Source organism: Vanrija pseudolonga, chromosome 5 (genome assembly GCF_020906515.1).
Source record: "Vanrija pseudolonga chromosome 5, complete sequence".
In the NCBI taxonomy this organism is placed as follows: domain Eukaryota; kingdom Fungi; phylum Basidiomycota; class Tremellomycetes; order Trichosporonales; family Trichosporonaceae; genus Vanrija; species Vanrija pseudolonga.
Genome location: NC_085853.1, coordinates 1,295,200 through 1,315,715, shown reverse-complemented (window position 1 = coordinate 1,315,715; position 20,516 = coordinate 1,295,200). Strand labels below are relative to the sequence as shown.

The 20,516-nt window shown below is 63.3% G+C and overlaps 8 protein-coding genes across 8 annotated transcripts; 4 read left to right on the top strand and 4 right to left on the bottom strand.

Moving 5' to 3' along the window:
* Window positions 1-1,310: 1,310 nt before the first annotated feature.
* On the top strand, window positions 1,311-2,470 carry tal (Transaldolase; the record flags this gene model as incomplete). Its single annotated transcript, XM_062773705.1, has 2 exons — window positions 1,311-1,556; window positions 1,607-2,470. The coding sequence occupies exons 1-2, from the start codon at window positions 1,326-1,328 to the stop codon at window positions 2,468-2,470; spliced, it is 1,095 nt and encodes a 364-aa protein (XP_062629689.1). The 5' UTR covers window positions 1,311-1,325.
* Window positions 2,471-2,923: 453 nt separating this feature from the next.
* hxnR_1 (Nicotinate catabolism cluster-specific transcription factor) lies at window positions 2,924-5,776 on the top strand. Its single transcript, XM_062773704.1, has 9 exons — window positions 2,924-3,069; window positions 3,154-3,208; window positions 3,246-3,323; window positions 3,362-3,410; window positions 3,513-4,352; window positions 4,391-4,663; window positions 4,726-5,027; window positions 5,085-5,378; window positions 5,430-5,776. The coding sequence occupies exons 1-9, from the start codon at window positions 2,979-2,981 to the stop codon at window positions 5,743-5,745; spliced, it is 2,298 nt and encodes a 765-aa protein (XP_062629688.1). The 5' UTR covers window positions 2,924-2,978; the 3' UTR covers window positions 5,746-5,776.
* Window positions 5,777-5,783: 7 nt separating this feature from the next.
* ecdD_2 (Major facilitator-type transporter ecdD) lies at window positions 5,784-8,171 on the bottom strand. Its single transcript, XM_062773703.1, has 6 exons — window positions 7,456-8,171; window positions 7,225-7,417; window positions 7,075-7,183; window positions 6,861-7,036; window positions 6,271-6,821; window positions 5,784-6,233 (listed from the first exon to the last, which is right to left on the bottom strand). The coding sequence occupies exons 1-6, from the start codon at window positions 7,696-7,698 to the stop codon at window positions 5,847-5,849; spliced, it is 1,659 nt and encodes a 552-aa protein (XP_062629687.1). The 5' UTR covers window positions 7,699-8,171; the 3' UTR covers window positions 5,784-5,846.
* Window positions 8,172-8,565: 394 nt separating this feature from the next.
* Window positions 8,566-10,699, top strand: atsA (Arylsulfatase; the record flags this gene model as incomplete). The annotated part of the gene is made up of 5 exons (XM_062773702.1): window positions 8,566-8,631; window positions 8,672-8,980; window positions 9,070-9,715; window positions 9,755-9,842; window positions 9,892-10,699. The coding sequence occupies 5 exons, from the start codon at window positions 8,566-8,568 to the stop codon at window positions 10,697-10,699; spliced, it is 1,917 nt and encodes a 638-aa protein (XP_062629686.1).
* A 65-nt stretch (window positions 10,700-10,764) lies between these two features.
* On the bottom strand, window positions 10,765-13,703 carry CZF1_1 (Zinc finger protein 1). Its single transcript, XM_062773701.1, has 7 exons — window positions 13,428-13,703; window positions 13,230-13,376; window positions 12,821-13,193; window positions 12,463-12,683; window positions 11,627-12,428; window positions 11,442-11,581; window positions 10,765-11,363 (listed from the first exon to the last, which is right to left on the bottom strand). The coding sequence occupies exons 1-7, from the start codon at window positions 13,608-13,610 to the stop codon at window positions 10,785-10,787; spliced, it is 2,445 nt and encodes an 814-aa protein (XP_062629685.1). The 5' UTR covers window positions 13,611-13,703; the 3' UTR covers window positions 10,765-10,784.
* A 380-nt stretch (window positions 13,704-14,083) lies between these two features.
* On the bottom strand, window positions 14,084-15,529 carry LOC62_05G007178 (uncharacterized protein; the record flags this gene model as incomplete). The annotated part of the gene is made up of 3 exons (XM_062773700.1): window positions 14,084-14,382; window positions 14,450-14,972; window positions 15,011-15,529. The coding sequence occupies 3 exons, from the start codon at window positions 15,527-15,529 to the stop codon at window positions 14,084-14,086; spliced, it is 1,341 nt and encodes a 446-aa protein (XP_062629684.1).
* Window positions 15,530-15,904: 375 nt separating this feature from the next.
* On the bottom strand, window positions 15,905-17,185 carry rfc4 (Replication factor C subunit 4; the record flags this gene model as incomplete). Its single annotated transcript, XM_062773699.1, has 5 exons — window positions 15,905-16,021; window positions 16,065-16,587; window positions 16,628-16,836; window positions 16,941-17,052; window positions 17,097-17,185. 5 exons carry the CDS (start codon window positions 17,183-17,185, stop codon window positions 15,905-15,907), a joined length of 1,050 nt encoding a protein of 349 aa, XP_062629683.1.
* Window positions 17,186-17,574: 389 nt separating this feature from the next.
* Window positions 17,575-20,407, top strand: LOC62_05G007176 (uncharacterized protein). Its single transcript, XM_062773698.1, has 9 exons — window positions 17,575-18,386; window positions 18,423-18,563; window positions 18,601-18,792; window positions 18,830-18,914; window positions 18,971-19,126; window positions 19,163-19,379; window positions 19,419-19,488; window positions 19,528-19,870; window positions 19,914-20,407. The coding sequence occupies exons 1-9, from the start codon at window positions 17,839-17,841 to the stop codon at window positions 20,328-20,330; spliced, it is 2,169 nt and encodes a 722-aa protein (XP_062629682.1). The 5' UTR covers window positions 17,575-17,838; the 3' UTR covers window positions 20,331-20,407.
* The last annotated feature ends 109 nt before the right edge of the window (window positions 20,408-20,516 follow it).

Below are 20,516 nucleotides of genomic sequence, written 5' to 3'. Positions count from 1 at the left end.
GGTGGGGGGTGAGGGTGGGGTTTGTGGAGGGCCATGCTTGCTTGCTTGCTCGCTCAGCAAGGTGGCATGCATGCATGCTCGTCGTACACTTGCTCCATGTACTGGCCCGTGCTGCGATGTGGGGGAGATAGGTCAGCTGGCTGTGGGTGGCTGCTCAGACGGATCTTCTCCGGACGTAGAGGCCACGGGAGGAGGCGGGCATGTCCGATGGTCGTCGACCTGGCGCGGCCGATGACTCTGCCACCCACTACTATCACCGGTGCGGCCGTAGGACTCGTTCAACCGTTCAGCCTGGGACTGATAACTACGCCCCGATGCCGTGTGTGACACCGCGCTGGCTCATGCCGCTCACTACTTCGCTGCGAGGCGGGTCTCTCCGACCGTACGACGGTCCAGGCAGGGAAGAGCCGCCATTGTGTTTGGCAGGCTTGAGTGAGGGGCGTCAGTGACGACGAGGCGACTAGTAACATGTATAATGCATCTCAAGGCCAACAGACACGAGGCGGTATCCCGAGCGCTTGCCTGCGCCGCTAGATGCATGTCCAGCACTTCTCCATCGGGTTCAGGTATACATGGCGGGCCATATCCCATCTCAGCGCGGCGAGGACGGCGCCGACTCGGGCTGGCAGCAACGCCCATCTCAACCCATTGAGAAGTGCTGCTGGTTATGCGCGAAGCGGGCGAGCAGGTCCAGAGCATTCCGAACTTCGGCGCATGCGAGGACGACAGTGCGACGATGTGTCGCGCGCGCGGGTGCGGCGTGCCGAAGTAAAACAATGGTCAGAGTGAAGAAAGACTGTCTGCCGAGTGGTCGACGTGTTGACGTGTGGCTATCTGGGCGGGCGACATAGCGCTGCGGCGGACGTACAAACATCGGGCCGATGAAGGCTGAGCAATGTGGAGTTTGTGGACGTTGCCCACGACACGACGCATGTGACTTGGGTCGAGGGCGATATGTCAGCTGGCGAGCGAGCAAGAGCGCAGTCGGCGTCCGGAATCCCTCACGCCTCGAACCAGACGGCTCGAACAAGGTCGCCCTCTGCCAGGCTGAGTACTTGCCGAGCGAGTTCTGCAGTTCTACTCGACCGACCGGGAATGCCCCGCCGCGGGCTTGGCGCGGCGCCGCTCCCGCCCACCAGGCAGAGTGGGGTATGTGGGTGGGGTAAGTGGGTGTGGCGAGCCCCACACGCAGTCGGGATGGGCACATCCGGCGGCGGCACCCAGCGGCAAGCAGGCTGCCGCATGACAGTCGGCGGGCGGTACATAAGCTCCTTGTCGGCGTGCAAGCGAGGCAGTAGCCCACACATACACACACACAAGCTACGATGATCGCAAAGGTTCAGTCTCTGCTCGAGCAGCTTAACGGCGCGCTGAACGTCGACGCCGACACGTACGACTACGACTTTATCGCCGCCCTGCCCATCACGCCGCACGACGCGACGAGCAACCAGGGCTTCATCCACCAGGCTATTACCGACGAGCGGAACCGCGAGGTCGTGGAGGCGACGGCCAAGGAGTTTGGCGCGCAGGGCTGGGAGGTGGTGTATGCGAACTGTGTAAGTGGAGCTAGATAGTGGCATGTTGCTTCTGGCCGCTGACACCCCAGGTCGCGCGCATCGCCGCCAAAGTCACCCCGCTCATCTCTGGCCGCGTGCTGGCCCAGACATCCCCTTCGAATGCCTACGATGAGGACTACGTGTACAACCACGCCAAGCTGTACGCCGCCGCGTTCAACGCGGCCGGCATCACCAACGACCGCTTCTGCATCAAGATCCCGACGACCTCGGCGGGCGTAGCGGCCGCGAAGCGCCTCAAGGCCGACGGCATCGCGACGCTCGGCACCGCGCTGTTCTCTGTCCCGCAGGCGCTCGCCGCCGCCCAGGCAGACATGCACGCGATCAGCATGTACCTCAACGAGCCTGGCGCGCACTCTAGCGCTGACCGCTGGCCGGACGTCGCGGACCCCGCGACGCAGAGTCCCATGGCGAATCGTCACATGCAGATCCGGGCCGCGTACGATGCGCGCCGTAAGGCAGGACAGCACGCACCGCAGATGAAGACGGCGAGCTACATCTCTGCGGCGGAGGCGCTCGCGTCGACCGACCTCGGCGCGGACCACATCACGATCGGCGCGCCGATCCTCACGGACCTCGCGAGCAGCGCCACGCTGCCGCCGTACAAGAAGGGCCTGTGGAAGGTGCCCTTCGCGCAGCAGGGGGACCGGGAGCACTGGGCCGCGTGGACGCCGGGCAAGCCGAGCGACGCGCGCATGCAGTCGCTGCTTGCCTCCGACCCCGTGTCCGGCGCGGACTGGAAGCCGACGGACACGGCACTCGACTACACCGCGCCGGGCGTGCTCGACGCGTTCAACGAGAAGGATGAGGCGACGCGTACGAGGCTGCACGCCGCGCTGAGCCGCTTCTCGGAGCAGGAGGCCGACAGCAGAAAGTTCCTGCAGGCGCTGATTTGAGCGGCGGGCAAGCGCGGCGTCATGCACGCGCTGCAATGTAGCCCGCAGTACATAGGACGATGCGCATGTTAATGGTTGCTTGGTTGCTTGGTGTGTGCTGGCTCCGTGTCGTGGGTGGGGTGGTGCCAAGCGCAGTGCCCCGCCGAGCCCCGGAATATCGGCCCGGCGCCACGCCGCCAACGGACCGAGGTCACGCGGTGGGTGGGGCTTGCCGCCGCGCGGGCGGCGAAGGGCGGCAAGACGGACGGCTGGCGGACATGCTTGTGCCGCGCTGCGCCGCTCTGCTCGCCTAAGCGCGCATGTGGGTGTGCGCGTGCGTCCGTGGCCCCGCTGTGTGCTTGTGCTGGCTAACACTGGCTGAGCCCCTCTCGGCCACACCCGCCTGGCCTGGCGCGAGTGTTCGGCAGGCAGCTCTCTCGGGCCGACACCCCCACGAACCCCACGAAACGACATCACCACATCACTCACTCTTGGTCACCTTCCCACTCATCATCCACTCGGCACCACCATGTCGAATGCCCAGCCGCACGCGTGCCCGTGGCCGGGGTGCATGAAGGCGTACAAGCGCCTCGACCACCTCGAGCGGCACCAGAAGACGCGTGCGTTCTGCAGCTGGACGGCACGCCGCCGGCAGTCCAATTGCCGGTCGTGCACCCCGCAGCAAGCGCTGACAACCAACGCAGACTCGGGCGACCTCAACTACCGCTGCCATGTATGCCACAAGCAGTACTCACGCAGGTGGGTGTCGCGGGGAGGGCAAAGCTGACCCCGCAAGCGACGTGCTCAATAGGCACTTGGTGCAGACGCATGGCGAGAAGGCCGCGAGAGCGGGCCGGCCACGGCGCGCGGCGTGGTAAGCTCGCTGCGCGGTGAGCCCGCTGACACACGCAGCATCGCATGTGTCGACGACCGCGTAGCATGCGACGGCGTCCCGCCAAAGGTCTGCACGCGGTGCCGGGAAGTCGCTCGACCATGCAGATATCGACACCTAGAAGTCGAGGCGCAGGCGGTCGGCGCCGGCCCAGGGCTACTGCGGGGACAGCGGCCCGTGTCGCCCAAGCTGCCGTGGATGGACTCTGCCGGGAGCGGCAGCAGCGCCGCGCCCGCTGCTCCTCCCGCGGTATCAACACCGCTCGCGAGTCTAGTAGCGCTAGGCGACGCGGCGGAAGCCGTGCCGCGCGCGTCGACGTCCCCGCTCGCGTCGCTCTGGCCAGCGCACGACGCAGCAGCCGCCGCGGAGCCATGGCTGACGGACTTCATCCTCAGCGCGACCGGCCAGGCGCCGTACCTCGCCGGCCCGTCGACCGTCGACTGGGGCTTCCCAGACCTAGCAGGCAACATCTTCGACCCGATCGCGACGCGCCCGCCGAGCCCGAGCGCGCACGACGATCTCGTCGGCGCGCTCCTCCCGTCCGAGGTGGACGGGGGCGAGCCGCGCGCGATCCCGGACAACGGCCCGCGGGACAGCGCCTGGCCGAACGTGTACAAGCCGAGCGGGGCCGACTCGGCGCTGCATCTGCCCGAGGCGGCCGCCGCGCGCGAGCTGCCCGAGCTCGCGGACAGGGGGAAGAACGTCACGAGTCAGCAGAGACACATGATGCTCACCCTGTCCATGCACGCGCACTCGGCCATGTGGGCGCGGCCCGACCTCGGCAACTTCCCCTCCGAGGCGGCCATCAGCCACGGCGTCAACCTGTACCTGTCGCGCTTCGCCACCTGGCTGCCAGTGATCGACTCGCCGAGGGGGAGCTTTCTGGTGGAGAAGGCGCCGGCGTTGCTGCTCAAGGCCATGGCTGCAGTGGGGAGCGTGTACGCGCGTGATGGGTTGGAGAGGCTAGGTCTGCCCCTGGCTGAGCTGGTACGGCGCGACGTCGCCTTCATCGTAAGTCACCTGCAGAGGCACGCCGACGCTGACGCCAGTGCGAGCACGACCAGCGCTTCATCTATGAGCTCGCCGTCGTCCAGTCGACCCTGCTGCAGGGCTACTACGCCCTGTTCAGCGGCACGCCCAAGCTCTTCCAGCAGGCCGAGGTTGTCCGCGCGTCGCTTGTGACCGCGTGCAAGCGCATGCACCTGCTCGACGCGAGCATCAGTGCCGTCGGGCACGTGTCGCGCGAGGGCGGGTCGGAGAAGGAGCTCGAGCGGGCGTTGAAGCAGGACCATCGGTATCGGAGGCTGGGGTGGGGGATTATCGTAAGTCAGGTCGAGAGTGGCGCTGCCCGTCGCAGCTTTCGTTCCGCTCACACCGCCCCCAGCTCCTCGACTGCCAGCTCGCATGCCTCTTCGGCGTGCCCGCCCAATACCCCTTTACGGAGATTGCATGTTCCCTCCCAACACTGGCTCCCGACGCAGGCCCCCAAACGTCCTTCGCGCAGACCATGTCCTCCCTCCTGGAGAAGGGCACGCTCGTGCCCCAGCCGCTAGACGACATAGCGTACAGCTGCATCTCGTACGCGCTGTACCGGCTGTGTCTGGACGCTGCGAGCGTGCAGGCGTTCAGTCAGAAACGGAACGAGGCGAGCAAGTACACGCTGAGTGTGCCTGCGTACGAGATACAGTAAGCCGCTACGATTCACAAGCAAGCAAGCAAGCAAGCGCTGACGCCACGCCCCAGCCCACAAGCCCTCCTCGACCAGCTGGCACAGCACACGCTCCGCTCCGCCACGTCCCCGACGCACTTGATGGTGTCGTGCGCGGCACTAGCATACCACTCGCACATGCAGTTCACGGAAGTCGGCTTCCTGGACCAGGTGAAGATCGCTGCCGGACGAGCGGGACATAACGAGGCGCACCAGGACGCCGCGCGCCGCACGCTCGCGGGCTGGATGCGCGCCAACCCCTCGGCGACGCGGAACGTGTTCGCGAATGCCGCTATGCTGAGCTGTCTCATGAGCCGGTTTAGTTTCGAGTAAGCGGGCGTCTGCGGAGGGAGGGAACGTTGCTGACCACACACCCCCAGCACACCCCCAGAAGTCGTGTGGACGTTCGACGCGGCACTCTGCATGTGGGCCATCTTGCGGCTCTCGGACATCGCGACCGCCGTGCCCACCGCCCCGCCACTCACGATCTCGTGGTCGCCTTCCCCCGAACTCGAGGGCTGGATCGAGCACGGCGACGGCGCGGTCAGCGTGCAGGGCTTTGGGCGGAGCGCGCGCCCGACGTCGTATGCCGTCCTGCAGACGTCGGCGGACCGGCTGGAAGTCATGAGCTGGGGGTTGGCGGCGCGGTATCGCACCGTGCTGCTTGGGCTCATTGCCGAGGACGACGCGAGTTAGAAGTAGCAAGAGATGCATGCGTTGCATCGAGGTAGTTACAGTCTAGTATGGCTACAGTTAAGGCGTTAGGCTATTGTTGTGGCAGGTACACGGGTTCTACACTACACGGCCGACGCGCCTTCGCTCCCCGACTCCTTGCGGCTCGACAAGCCCGTGTCCTCGTGCGGCAGGCGTGGTCGGGCTTTGGGGTTTGGCGTGTTCGTACGGAACGGGTTGAACGGGCGTGAAAAGACCTCATCGATGTCCTCGAGCACGAGGCCCTTGGTTTCGGGCAGGAAGAAGAACGTGAACACAATCGCAGTGACGCTGATGCCACCAAAGATCCAGCCGACTCGGAAGCTCATAGCTTTGAGCATGTACGGGAGGGCAAAGTTGGTGGCAAACGCGAACACGACGTTTATTGACGTGCCGATCGTCGAGGTCTTCTCGCGCAACGCATGTGTCGGCAGCTCGGCGCCCAGGAGGTATGGGACGGGTGCGCCTCCGAGCTGCGGTGTGAGTGGGACTCGCAAACGTGGCACTCACGCTATAGCTGACGCTGAAGAGCATGAAGAAGGCGACACAGCCATCGCGCATTGGCTGCGACTTGTAGTGCTTGCCGCCGACACCCGCGAGGAGGAAGAGGAAGAGCGCCTGGCCGAAAAAGCTCGCAAGGAGGAGGGGACGCCGCCCGACCGTGTCCAGCAGCAGCATGCACGGCAACACTGCGACGATGGACAGCACCGCATTGATGATGGGGTATGTGAACGCCTGGTCGGCGTACCCATTGTTCTTGTAGAACATGGTCTGGTATGTCGACATGAACGCCTGCCCAGTGATTTGCTGGTAAGTATAGTATGCGACCACAAGGCCGGTACGGCGGAGGTTGGTCCCTTGAAGTGTCTGGAGCCACGGCGCCTTGTGAACGCGCTCGGCGAGCTGGGCCTTGATCGTCGCCAGCTCGTCGGCGTTGGCGCCGGTGTCGGCGTCGATTTTTGGCCGGAGGCGGTTGAGCGAGTCGATCGCGTCGGCATCGCGGTCCTTGGACAGCAGCCAGCGGGGCGAGTCGGGCAAGAAGGGCACAATAATCATGATGACTGAGGTTGGTTAGTGGCGCCGGCTTCACGTATACGCACTGATTGGCCAGATGAATTGGAGGGCCACAACCACACGCCACCCGTGGCTGGTCGTCGACTTGGAGTATGCCTTGTTCGCGCCCGTGGCGATCAGTGAGCCCGAGTTGAGGAACAGCTGGAGCGAGGCGACGACAAAGCCGCGTAAAGAGGATGGAACAATCTCCGCCTGGTACATACTGGGTCGTTAGTGGCGGCATGGCGGGGAGGGTCTTACCTCACGCAGACCTCGACGAGGCCGATGGAAATGTAGACGACTATGCGACCGACGATGAACTGTGCGATGCGGCCTGAACCATTTCCAGTATCTGCAGCAGCCAGTTCCACTGGCGGGTTAGATTCAGATTCCAGGTCTGTGGTAACCCACAAATAATGCCAATGATAGACACGACGGACAGCACCACAAATACCTTGCGGTGCCCCAGCCACTCGATCAGCGGCCCCGACGATAGGCACCCTATCAGCTTGCCGACAAAGGCCAGCGACGACATGAGCGACGCGCGCAGCGAGGTCATGGCGTAGCCTTTGCTGCCTAGGACACCGAACTGGTTGATAAAGCCCTGGCGAGTCAGTACGACTCCGGGAGCCGGTTACCCACTGGATTCGCAAGAAGGCCACCAAAAGACCCCGCATCGTACCCGAACAGCAAGTCACCGACCAGGAGGGCAAAGCACGAGAAGGCGAGGAGGGGGGTCATGGCGAAGCGAGAGCCGCGCGACGACCCGGCGGCAGGAGAGGGCATAGCCGCGGCTAATCTCTCGACCTCGCGGGTCGCAGGCACACGGCGTTCGCTCTCGCTGGGCTCCTCGCTCGTCGCGTCGAGTTGCGCCGCACGGTCCATCGAGCAGGCAGTCGTGCTATGTATGCGTGCCTTGTCGCTTGTCGCTTGGTAAAGCACGGGATGCAAGGGGGAGGGGGGAGGTTGGCGCGATATCGATAAGGTTGAGGTGGTCGCCTCGCGTCGCTACGAGGGCGGGTTCCGAGGCTCGCTCGGGGGATGGAGAGGGTCAAAGAGTACAGGACGAGATTATCAAAGTATAAAGGTCGGCGGTCGACGAGTTGTCGTCGTGTCGAGCAGCGAGCTGACAGGCTGCGGGTGGCTGCTGCCTTGGCGTCTGCGTTGGCGTCGACGGGGAGCACGCCTTATTCAGCGACAGCGGCGCGGCGCACTAGAGCGTGGGACCAAAACGAGGGGAGGGGTAAGCGAGCAAGCTTGCTCAAACGAGGGGGGAGGAGGGCTGATGCCGCCAAAGAAACGGACTATCCTAAAGGCATATCGCGGGTCGTTTGTGTTTTGCGTGCCGCGAGTAGATTCCAAGACGTGCAATGCGCAGAGTGTGATGCCCATCCTCGGCGACATTCATGTCGTCGGCGTCGGTGTCACATCTTTGGGTGGTGCAGAAATTTGCCTCCGTGCGCCGAGGGGCCATCTTGGCACTGGGCGGGCCCCTCCCCTCCAGGCACTAAATATACCACTGCAGCGCCAAATGACCATCGCTCGGCATTCATTTCAAGGTCGCTCGGAGCCACTCCACCCAACATAGACAGCTATGTACTGCTCTGTCCACTGTTTGGCTCGCTCGCAGCTCGCTCCCTCGCTCGCGACGCACACGTTGGCCACGCCAATGCAAGACCCATTGACCAGCACGTAAAAGGCAGCAGCGGCGACGAGCGCGCGCCCGCAAGGTGCCCAACCTTCCTTCTAACAATGACAGCGGAGCGCAGCTCGCAGGCTAGGCGCCCCAACGTCCTCTTCATCATCGCCGACGACCTCGTAAGCAGCGTTGACAGCGTGTCCGCCAACTAACCGACAGGGCTACTCCGACATAGGATGCTACGGTGCCGAGATTGCCACGCCGGCGCTCGACGCCCTGGCGGCCGACGGCACCCGGATGCTCAACTACCACACGGCGGCCGCGTGCTCGCCCACCCGCGCAATGGTCATGAGCGGGACGGACGCGCACCTCGCCGGCCTGGGCTGCCTCCTCGAGTACAAGTCGAATCCGTGGGGCGCGCGCCGGTGGGGAGGGAAAGAGGGCCACGAGGGGTTCTTGAACCACCGCGTCGCGGCGTTACCCGAGATCCTCCAGGATAACGGCTATGACACGGTGCTGAGCGGCAAGGTAGGTAGGTGGGCGGGGTGCGGAGGTGGTGCACGCCGCTCACACGACGACAATGGCACCTTGGTCTCCGGCCCGAGAACGGGCCCCAGTCACGCGGGTTCGACAAGTCGTTCGCCATGCTCCCAGGCTGCTGTAACCACTACGGCTGGGAGCCGGTCCTGGAGCACGGATACCCGGGTAACAAAGTGGGCGGGCGACCGATCCACGTCGAGGACGGGCGCGCAGTGAAAATCAAGCCCAACACGACTAACAGCGCCGAGGGGTTCTACTCGTCCGACTACTACACCGACAAGTTTATCGGGTATTTGGAGGGGCTGAAACGCGACACAAGCGGCGACGCAAAACCGTGGTTTGGATACCTCGCCTACTCGGCGCCCCACTGGCCGCTGCAGGCGCCAAAGGAGGTGCGGGACAAGTACAGGGGGCGGTATGACGCCGGGCCGTACGCGCTGCGCGAGGCGCGGCTGAAACGCCTCGTCGAGCTGGGTATCGTCGACGCCGACGTGGTGCCACATGACGTCGTCCATCCCGAAGGACAGGAATGGGACAGCTTCACGCCCTACGAGAAGGCGTGTTCCGTCCGCGCGATGGAGGCTTATGCCGCCATGGTAGACCGCATGGACTGGAACATTGGCCGCGTGGTGGACATCCTCAAGCGCACGGGGCAATACGACGACACGATGATCGTGTTCATGAGCGATAACGGGGCGGAAGGGGCCGCGTTGGAGGCGATACGTGGGTAACGCACACGGTGCGCCAGTGCTCACGCCACAGCCGTGCTGGGGGAGAACATCAAAGCTGCCATTCACGAATACTACGACAACTCGTTAGACAACATTGGCGAGTGGAATAGCTACACTTGGTGGGTAGGCCAGCTTCGCGGTCCCCAGCCTGAACTGACCGCCACCCAGGCTCGGCCCACTCTGGGCACAGGCCTCGACCGCCCCGTCGCGGCTGTACAAGCTCTTCCCGTCCCAGGGCGGCATCCTCGTCCCCGCGATAGTCAAGCCCGCGTCCGGTACGTTCCGTGCCGCACCAGGCGGGTTCTCGCGCGTCTTCACGACGTGCATGGACCTCGCGCCGACAGTGATCGAGCTTGCTGGGGTCAAGATGGCACGCGCAGCCCCAGACGAGCGGGGGAGGAAAAGGGTGCTGCATCGCGGCGTCGAGGTGCTCGGCATGACGGGGTGTTCGTGGGTGCCGTGGTTCAGCCGTGGCGAGCGCGTCGTCGCGGGCGAAGCGAACGGCACTGCGAATGGCGACGCCGACACGCCCCGCGACCCCGACGAGTGGGCAATCTACCCCTCGACCCGCGCGATCGGGTGGGAGCTGCACGCGATGGCGGCGCTGCGCAAGGGCGACTGGAAGATTGTGCACCTGAAGAAGAGCCACGGGGGGAAGAGCGGCGCATGGGACAGCGCGGGCGGGTGGGAGCTGTTCGACGTGTGCGCAGATCCTGGAGAAACGACCGACTTGGCGGCACAGTATCCGCACAAGCTCGCCGAGCTGCTGGCCCACTGGGACGAGTACGTCGCTGATGTCGGGCTTGTGTGGGGGCCGGGCGCGATGGAGCCTGGTATGACGCCGGACGCCGCGCCCGACCTCTGGGACGAGGACACGGAGATGCAGCGGACCTGGATCCAGGTGCCGCAGGGGGGCAAGGCGAGTTTTGACTGGGACAAGGTGTGGGGTGTTCGCGAGGGATGGGATCTGCGATAGTTGTATGACAGATACGGTAGTAGAGGCCCAGGGCCATTCATTGTTACAATCAAGCTACAACATATGCTTCGCTGCACACACTACACTACATCTGGAACCCGCCGGCGCCAAAGCTCTGGCCTGGCCCCACAGGCCCGGGCACGAGCGCGTTCCAGAACTCGGGGTCGGCCGTGTTCCATGTCGACTGGTCGTTCGCGGGGCCGAGGAGCCAGCTGAGGTCGCCGGCCTGCACGCCGGCAACGGGGTCGAGCGAGTGGAGCCATGGGTTCAGGCCGCCCTGTGGCGGGGCGGCAAAGTTCTCGAGGAACTGGAGTTCGACGAGGCCGGGGACGGCGTCGCGCGGGTCCTGCGGCTCGCGCCTGTGGCTCTGGCTGTGGGTCTGGCTCGAGGCCGACCCGCGCCGCGGCGACGGCGGGTTGTGCGCCGACACGGTGTCGGCGTCTGGATACTCGAGCAGCGATTCGGGCTGCATCGACGACGTTGAGCGCGGGTCGGCCACCCCACGCCGCTGACGCTCCATCTTGGCGAAGCGGAAGTCGCGGAAGTTGAACTCTGCCTCGTCGGTCCCGACCATGCGATACTCGGCGGAAAAGGCTTCGAGGTCGTAGGAGGTCAGGAGGGAGAGGAGGTCGCAGCGGAGCATGCGGTGGACTGCTTCGACGTGCTAGCGTGTGTCAGTATGTGAGCACGGAGGAGCGGGTGGCCGTGAGAAGCTGCTGTCCACCTGCCCAGCTGCACTCACCAATAACCGCATCATGTCTGACCGCCGACCAATCTCACGAATGACCTGCAGCAGAGGCGGGATCGCAGCCATGAGGTTGTCTGCACGGGGATTGACGGTCGGGTCGGTGGCCGCGAGGCGGCGTGGCTCGAACAAGAGGACTGGGGTGTGAGCTGGGCTAGGTCACCAAGGTTCTCTCAACTCACTCTCCAACGCCACATACGCCTGGATCGCAGTGTGGGGGTCAAGCGGCTGGTTGTACTTCAACCCCTCTTCAATGATCCCCGCAATCGGGAGGGCGTGCGACACGCGCTCCTTCCTCACGCCGGGTAGCAGCCCTTCGAGCCGTGGATCCAGCTTGTACAGCATGAGCTTGGCGCGCCCGAGGATAATGTACAGGTTGTGCCGGAGCAGATGCAGCACCATGTACGATGGCAGTCTCTTGTGGTGGAGGTACGTGTTGTCTGCTGTGAAGTGGTATCTTGCCGGGAGGGTGTTGACAAACTCTGTGATCTGCGACTCCATGGCCATGGCCTCGCGCTCGAGCTCCTCGACGCCGGCCTCGCGGTTCTGCACCCTAAACGCGAGATGCAGCGCCCGTCTGCGGAGGTGCGCGGCGCGGATGAGATGCCCCGAGATGCCGAGGACGCCGGGGTTCTTCTCGTGCGGGCGCGGGTACAGCGGCTCGGTCTGCACGTCGTCGTTGCCGAGGAAGCTCTGCTCGTTGCACGGCAGCTGGACGCGGTACGCCAGCACGTCGATCAGCTGAAAGCCGTAGTTGCCGCCGTCGGCCATCGAGTCCTGGTAAAACACTGCCCATGCGAGCCGGCGCAGCGCCTCGCGCGAGAGCAGCGGCGAGAGCGGCGCGCCCGACAGGTCGTCGGGAAACGTGCGGTCAAACGTCTGCAGCGACATCATCTGCATCATGCGCGCCGAGATGGCCGTCAGGATCCACGACGACGCAAAGTTGTTGCGGTTGACCTCGCACGTGTGGGTGAGGATGGTGGTCTAATGTCAGCGGAGACGCGCGCCTGGAGCTCACCATCAGCTGGACCGCCCCGAACCCCTGCAGCGCCTTGGGGACGAGCGTGTGGATGACCGTGTCGATGAGCTGGTCGCTGCGCGCCAGGTTCTCGGGCGTCGGGTCACACGCGAACCGCAGCGTGTTGGCTAGCATCGCCATGGTGAGGTCGCGGGGCGCCTTGCCGGCGGCCAGGAGGCGCTTGAATCTCAGCTGGTGGATGAAGGAGAGGAAGCCGAAGTCTGTGGGGTCAGCGGGCCTGCCATCGGCGTTCCTTCAGCCTTCTCCGCCCTTGCGCCGAGAAAACGGCCTTAACAGCATAGCCGAGCATACCGCCCCACCCCCCTCCCATCGCCCGCCCACCCCGCCCGCCACTCACGATGCACGCTGTCAAAGTATCGGTCGACGAGCGCCTCGGTATCCGCCATGGCCGTCGACGGCTCCTGCACGAGGGAGGGCACCGATCCGCCCGGCGCCGAGCGGTGCGAGTGATGGCTCGAGTGTGTCGGGTGCGGGGTGTACGCTTGGGCCGGGGACGGGCCTGACGGCTGCGCCGACGGCGCCGACGACTGCGGCTGCGGCTGCCCCGGCGGCGGGCCACCAAACTCGTGCCCGACGCTGCGCTCGCTCTCGGGCCGGTCGTACGGCCGTGCGCGGCCAGAGCCAGAGCCAGACGCCGCCCACTCGCAGTCGAGCCCGGCGCCCTCGCAGCGCGAGCAGGCGCCGTTGCGCGGGTCGCCCTCGCATTTGAGCTTTCGTCAGCCGTGTCGAGTCGGGGCTTGGCTCACCTTGCGGCTCCGGCACGCCTCGCACGCCGTAGCGTTCGGCCGGCGCGGGAGGCGGCGCGTGCTCGGTGCGTGCGCGTCCTGCCATGTACACTCCTTCTGGAGGCGGCGGCATGCGTTGCACGTCGGTTTTGTCTCGTCGCATTTGACCTGCGGGGGGTGAGTGGTGTTTGCGATGGGCGGTTGGTTGCTCAGACCCACCCGTCGCTTGCGACACGTCAGACATCCCAGCCGCGTGCGCTTGACGCCCGAGCTGCTGCTGCTGCTGGCCTCTGCTGCTCCTGGCGGCGGCGGTGGAGGCGGCGGAGGTGGCGGATACTCCATCGCGCTGCTCGATGCGATGGGTTGTCGGTGGTGACTGACAAAGTTGAATGTGCGCATCATCCGTCGGTCGTCGCTCGGAGCGGTGGGAGCGATGCCGCGGGGGGATACGAGCGAGCAGCGCGGGGGAGGCGAGCGAGCGAGCGATGGGTGCCTGCCTGCTTGCTTTTCGGTGATCAACCAAACCTGGGTTTGGTATCGATATGGCTTGTGCTGTTCTTGACAACAAAAGTACAATTGCTATCTGTACGCCTTCCAACGGCTTGACTGATAGTAGTCCTCACTACCGCAGTCTACTCCGGTTATGCATTCGCCCCTCATCTCTGAGCGTCGTCGTCGTTGCCAAAGTGTTTCATATTCTGTGTTACGCTGATGGAATCGCAAGTCGCTTAATAACGTAAGTCGTTGATCGGAAGCAAAAGGGGCAGTGCGTAGCCGTCGTTTGTGGCTCGTGGCGTCGTGCACCTCCTTCATGACAATTATCCCCCCTCCCGCGCGCCCAGTCAGCCGCCCCCAACCAAGCCCGCCCTAACACCCTACATCCGCACGAGGCGATACAGAAAGGCGCTAATCCACAGCGCATGCACAATATGTAACAGGAACCCCAGGTCGAGGCCGGCCTCTTGTGCCTCCTCCCCCTCGTCCTCCTCGGCCACATCCTCGAGGGCGACCCGCGCCCGAGTATCACGCAGGGAATAATACTGCGGGTACACTGGCTCTATGCAGACGTCGAAAAACTCGCCCATCGCAGCCGGCGGCGTGACTTCAATCCTCGGAATGCGTCGACGCTCGGCGTCGGTGCAGCTGCCACCAGTGGTGGGCGAGGGATCCCGAGCTGGAAAAGTAGCGAAGACCACGGTGTGGCTGGGCGTCGGCGGGCGCATGGGTATGCCCTGTCCCACCTGGAAAAGTCTGCGCAGACTGGGGAGGCGAGAGCGAGAGCGTTGTCGGGGTGGTTGACTCGTCGGCCGCGCGGGGGAGGGACACGACGGACGCGGGGTGGATCTTGATCTCGACGGGCGCGGGGAGCTGCAGCTCGGTGACGTCTGCGTTTGCGTCGGAGGCCGCGGGGTTGGACTTGGGATTGACAAGCTCCGTCTCGGGCTGGGGCTCAGACTTGGCCTTGGCAGCCGGCACGACCGCGACCTCGCGCACGGGCTCGCGCTCGCTCTCCGACTCCCAGAGCTGCATCTGCGCCCCTCCCTCCGGGACGGGCAGCGGCACCTCGTCCGGGTCGTGTGGGGGGCTGAACGTGTAGCTGCTGCTGTGGCGACGGCCGAACGCCTCGAGCGGCGGCGTGCGGATCTCGAACCCCGTCGACTCGGAGAGCCGCGCCGTCGTGCAGTCAGGCGACCTCGTCGCCGCTGTGCGCACTTCGTCTGCATCGTGGCTTCCCGCACTGCTCTCTTCCGCGACTGGGTGGAGCTGAAGCCGCCATCAGCCTTGCCGCCCCGCGTACTCACGACCTCGGCGACCGACCGCCGGTGCCACGACGCTCTTGGCGTGCCCTGGGGCGTGGAGACTGCCGACGAGCCGCCCCGGCACGCCTCGATGATGGCCGCGTCTACCGCCTGCGCGAGGTGCTCAAAGCTCTCGTGCTCGTCGATTAACACGTGCAGGTATGACCGCGAGTGCACGATCCACGGGCACACGTCGAGCACGACGTTGTGGTACAGGTGGGCGAGCTGCTTGATCTCCGCAACGGAGACGGGGGTGCTCGAGAGCGCGGGGAACATGGCGCCGCGCAGCTCGACGTTGTCGTCGTCGCTAAGCACCCACACCATCAGCTGCCGGCACTTTGTGATGTAGCGCCATATCTCGTTGGCGTGGACCGTGGGGGCCATGAGGGCGGTCGACTGCGCGGGCGCCGAGGTGAGGGTGGCGAGGGTGAGGGCGAGGGCTCCGGAGGTGACGGGGGTGGCGGCGGACACGGACACGGGGACGACGGGCAGGCGCGACGAGGACGACGGCGACTCCCACATACTGCTGGTGAGTAGTGCGATGGCCACTGCACGTGTGAGTTGATGGAGGCGAGGAAGGACGAGCGGTGGGTGTTTTCGAGTCGGACGTTGGGCTCGAGCCGGCCACCAGCGGTCATGGCGAACGGACCGTGGAGCTCACGGTTCGGCGGTTACGGTTGGTCACGAACGTCGTATCCGGGTGAGGAGGTCATGGCGGCGGGGTTTCGTGACACTGCGTCAGCGGGGTCATGGGTACTTTTGATGGGCCCCCATCGTGCATGTCGATGTGCCAACAGTCAGCAGTCGGAGGGACCGATGGCATTATCCAAGCCTGTGGTCGCCACGGACCCGCACCACCCCGCGTGACTAACCCTGATGCATACAGTGAGTGTGTGGCTACAACTTGAGGAGGTTGGGCGGGATCGCGAGCTTGCTCAACCTCGCGGTCATCGCACCGAGCTGCACGATGGTTCCAACGCCCTCGAGGATGCGCATGTGCGTCCATCCGATTTCCTGGTTCATTAGCTCGTGCTTCGCCGAAAGTCGCTCCACTCACCCTGATAAACTCGAGCTTGGTGTACTCGGGCAGGTCCTCCATTCCCTTGACGACGCGGAAGATGGTCGTGACAATGTCGACAGCGCTGTAGCCTTGCTCCCAGAGCGAGTGGATGCGCGAGAGCGCGCCGTCGACGTCGCCCTTCTGGCACGCCTTGATCATGGCACGTACGACGATCGGGTGCGGCTGGTCGCAGATCTTGAACACGTTGTCCTGCGACACGAACCCAAAGCCCGACCACGTAGACTGGAGGTTGTTGATCGCTTGGCGCATGTCTCCCTCGGCCGTGAAGATGAGCGCCGCGAGGCCCTCGTCGTTGTATTTGACCTTCTCGACCTCGCAGATCTCCTTGAGACGCTTGAGAACCTCGGCGTCACGCAGCTTACTGTACCGCAGGATGGCGCAGCGCGACTGGATTGGCTCGATAATCTTGTTGGACATGTTGCACGCGAGGGCGAAGCGAGTCGTGTTGGAGTAGATTTCCATGGTTCGTCGCAAGGCCTGCTGGGCACCTGCCGTCATCCTGTACGAGTTAGTGCACTCCCAAGAGCAGCTTAACTCACGAATCCGCCTCGTCGAGGATGATGATCTTGTGCCGCCCAGCCGGCAGCGTCACCTTCCTTTGGGCGAACAGCTTGATCTTATTCCTCACAACGTCGATACCACGCTCGTCGGACGCGTTCAGCTCGAGCACACCCTCACGGTACGCGTCGCCGAGGAGGGCATGCGCAAGACAGTGGATCGAGGTGGTTTTACCGATACCTGGCATTCCCTATGGGGGTCAGTGAACACGTCGTGACTTGTTGCCTTCCTCGGCTAGAACCATCCTCCGCCAGCACCACCTCCGGCCGAGCACTACCCCATCGCCATACTCACACTGATGATGATATGCGGCATGTTACCATCCTCCGCAATCACCTTGAGCCGCTCGACCGTGTCCGTGTTGCCGACAATGTCGTCGAGGTACACTGGTCGGTACTTTTCGACCCTGCGGTGTGAGCTGGTGCGTGATGAGGCTTCGTCACGACTCACCAAGGCATCTCATAGTCGTCGACGTCGGCATGCTTTGCCGCCACTGACTTTGTGTTTGCTGATGATGATGATGCTGCCGTTGTGGCCATGGTTGTTGTTGTTGTTGTTGTTGTTGTTGTTGTTGTTGTTGTTGTTGTTGTTGTTGGTTGTATATGCCAGAGGTGAAAGAAAGCAGCAGTTGACTGGACTGCAGTCGCTGCGCTGCAGCCGTCATTTCGAGACGCGTCCAAAGTCACTGACGCGCTCCGCGCTCTAGACTTCCAAACGGGATCAATTTGACCCACGGCCCCCACGTGGTTTCCGCCTGCAAGCCCCTTGCCGAGCTGCCGAGTTTGCCGTCCAGTTTGGTGATGACGCGCTGCGCGGGCCGCATGACTTTACTTTCAAGGTCCAGCCTAAACAAAGGAGCTAGCAGATGCCGGGGCGCTTTGTCGTCGTTCGTGGTTGCCGTGTTTCATCCCTCCTCACAGCCACGGTACCTCACACAGCCTGCCCTAGAGCACATACAGCACGCAGCAGACGAGGGCGCCGTGAGCTCGTGAGAACATCAGCATAGCCCGCTCGAGTCTTGGCAAGCGTTGGTGTGTACAAGACAGGAGCTATAAATCTGTTCGACTCTTCGTGACTTTGACCACTGTCCCTTCTCGTCCCTCCTCTCAATCGCTCCCAACCATTCACCCTCACCGCCGTCGCTCACTCAAAGCCCCAGTCTCGCCACCAACCCCTCGCCACCAACCCCACTATGGACATCGACGACTCGGTCGTCGTGCCGAAGAACCCGTCTCCAAAGCGAGTCCGTGGACCCGGCATCTCCCCAGCCAGATGCTGCACCTACATTTGCGCGGCAATGGGTGCGTCGTTGGTGTTGATGTTTGTCGGCACCATGATTGTGGGACTCGTCAACATGCTCCTCCAGCACACCAACATCCACAAGGAGGCCTTCACTGCCAACTTGACCGACGTCTCGGCCGTCAACATCTCGCGACCCCTCATCGACCTGGATACCCGCTTCGACGTCGCCCTCACCATCTGGGCCCGAGTACCGAACAACAAGACTGCCCATCCCGAGTGGTATGCCAACGACTGGGATGGGTATGAGGCAGACCGTAGCAAGTCGTGGCCCTTCTTCCAAGGGGACGTGTCTGCAAAGCCTCCGAAAGTGCCCCTTTCAGAGCGCTACCTCGAGCATGAGGAGAAGGTCCTCTATTCCGACATAGTGATCTCGGACTATACACTTCGCCATAAGAGCGAGGACGTCCAGTTCAAGTTTGAGTTACCTCTTGAGCGATTGTAAGTACTTGTGTGTTGGACAAAGGCTGACATCAGCTACGACAAACTGCTATACGACCACGACGTACGAGCAACCGTGGTCCTGCTCCCTCACTCGCCGTCGCGCTTGGATAGCGTCGCCGGAGTATCGACTTTTATGCCATCGCACCTGCGGACCTTCCCTTGGCTGTCTGAATTGTAAGCCACCCATTGCTGCCTCGCTGACAGGTGCAAGCTTGAATACCTCTCGGCTTGTGGGAGACCGTGACAGTCCTTACCAACAAGCCTTGGGAAGCCTGGCTGTGACCTGGCCGCTCATCGAGTTCCATGAGGAGAAGGTCAATAGAACCAATGAGACCACGTCGCTGGAATCGAGCTCCGCTGGCAATTCGCCCCAGATCTACGAGGCACCTTACCTCCGCACTAGGTACGCGGTGTGGCTCCTTGCAATGCTGACTCGACAGGCTGCATGCGTACATCGTCAACGAGACGCGACCCACCCTTCGCAAGACACATGATGGCCACTTCAAGCACCTGTCCAAGGAATCGGTGAGCCTCCCCCAGGAACTGTGTGCGCTGGTGCCAATCAACTGACATTGCCGTAGTGCAAGAGAGTCACTTCCAACCTTGGCCCCTCGTGGACATGCAATCTGAAGAAGTACAGCAGCTATGGTCACTGGACCGCCCAGTACCTTATGGGTGGAGACCTGGAAGAGGTCGCCTATCCCCCTTTCGTGGACGATCTTCCTCATACCTCAAAGGTGAGTGCGACATCGCTTTCCGAGCTAACCATGTAGCACACTGTCCGTCTTCCCATCAAAAGGACAGGCTCGGTGGTCGACGCAACAAGCATCAATGTCACCTTTGGGTTCAAGTTCTCCACTATCCATCACCGCCGCCAGTTTAGCAAGGACTTTTACTCCTTCCACTCTGTGCTTCTTCAGCCCCAATCCCAGTCTCCGAACGCCACAGAGCGTGATCACGCCAATGCTCACGACTTCATACACATTCTATGTGCGTATTCCTGCCATGCTGTGTTCCTAACTCGACCAGCTGGCGTCGTTTCCGGCCACGCAGATGAAGGGTACCGCCCCTGGACCCGAGTTGTGTTGGGAGCTGTGAGGTAAGTGTCGCGTGGGCAACAAGCAGCGCTGACGTTCAGCGGTGTCATCTCGGCCTCCATCTTTCTCCTGGAAGGAACATACTGGTGGACACGGCGCACCAGCACGGGCATCAGCTTCCCAGCAACATGGGCGATTCTTCTCAACTTTGCATTTGGTGTCTACGATGTCCTGTTCGGGGGACTGGAAGGCGCTGGGCCCAGATTCTTCCTCGCGATCTTCCTGACGGTTGGAATTTGTTCGTTGGAGCTGCCACAGCTCATCCTTGTCTTTCCCCTCTCTATCGGAAACTACGGCAAGGGGTGGACAGTGTTCAAGCGCCGTCGAACACATCGGGAGCGCGCGTCCAGACGGCGCGAACCGCCGTGGTGGCAGGTCATCATTGTGAGTCGGGCCCCCCATGCCAGCGACTGACCTCCCCTTGTAGTTGCACATCATCCTCAGTTGCATTCTAGCTGGCATCAAAAAGCTGGCCGGATTCAAGTCCCTGTGGCTCATTCGGCCTGTGTACACTTCGGACACGGCCGAGTCGAAGCCGTCCAGCACGCTGAGGTCCAGGGTTGGGATCGCTGCGCTACCAATTACCGCCAAGCTTTGCCAGATGGCACTCAACCGCTCGTCTGGAACGTTTGCTGGCCAGTTTCCTCTCACGGCATGGCTATACGCGGCAGAATTGCTTCTCGAACTCGCATACTTCTCGACCAGAGTCGTCGGTCACTACGACTTGCACAACGGCCTTTCGCCCCTCCACATAGTATCCCATGCTCTCACCTTGCTCATGCTGTACCAGGCCATCAAGTATCCCCGCGTGGAGCAGAATGTGCCCGATGACGACGAGGAGTAGGTGGCGGGCGGGGGTTGAGAGATGTGTACAGCATAGAATCTCATCAATGTACAATGGCAATGCACCCGTCAAGCAGACGTGAGGTTCGAGGGTGATGCAGTGCGGAGTGCGCTCCCCCAAGCCGCCAGCTGCCTCGACTGCCTCGTCAACCGTACATGAGCCTTGCTCCACGCCCGACGAGTGCCC

Bases quoted from the DNA above. Each gene is read 5' to 3' on its own strand.
- hxnR_1 (XM_062773704.1), top strand. From the start codon at position 2,979: ATGTCGAATGCCCAGCCGCACGCGTGCCCGTGGCCGGGGTGCATGAAG. The intron at 3,411-3,512 runs GTCTGCACGCGG...CTGCGGGGACAG, and splicing joins GCGACGGCGTCCCGCCAAAG to CGGCCCGTGTCGCCCAAGCT. The intron at 4,664-4,725 runs GTAAGTCAGGTC...CACCGCCCCCAG, and splicing joins GGCTGGGGTGGGGGATTATC to CTCCTCGACTGCCAGCTCGC.
- ecdD_2 (XM_062773703.1), bottom strand. From the start codon at position 7,698: ATGGACCGTGCGGCGCAACTCGACGCGACGAGCGAGGAGCCCAGCGAG. The intron at 7,418-7,455 runs GTGGGTAACCGG...CTGACTCGCCAG, and splicing joins GTGGCCTTCTTGCGAATCCA to GGCTTTATCAACCAGTTCGG. The intron at 7,037-7,074 runs GTAAGACCCTCC...CTAACGACCCAG, and splicing joins CTCGTCGAGGTCTGCGTGAG to TATGTACCAGGCGGAGATTG.
- CZF1_1 (XM_062773701.1), bottom strand. From the start codon at position 13,610: ATGATGCGCACATTCAACTTTGTCAGTCACCACCGACAACCCATCGCA. The intron at 12,429-12,462 runs GTGAGCTCCAGG...CGCTGACATTAG, and splicing joins TCGGGGCGGTCCAGCTGATG to ACCACCATCCTCACCCACAC. The intron at 11,582-11,626 runs GTGAGTTGAGAG...CTCACACCCCAG, and splicing joins GGCGTATGTGGCGTTGGAGA to TCCTCTTGTTCGAGCCACGC.
- LOC62_05G007176 (XM_062773698.1), top strand. From the start codon at position 17,839: ATGGACATCGACGACTCGGTCGTCGTGCCGAAGAACCCGTCTCCAAAG. The intron at 18,387-18,422 runs GTAAGTACTTGT...GGCTGACATCAG, and splicing joins GAGTTACCTCTTGAGCGATT to CTACGACAAACTGCTATACG. The intron at 18,564-18,600 runs GTAAGCCACCCA...GACAGGTGCAAG, and splicing joins TTCCCTTGGCTGTCTGAATT to CTTGAATACCTCTCGGCTTG.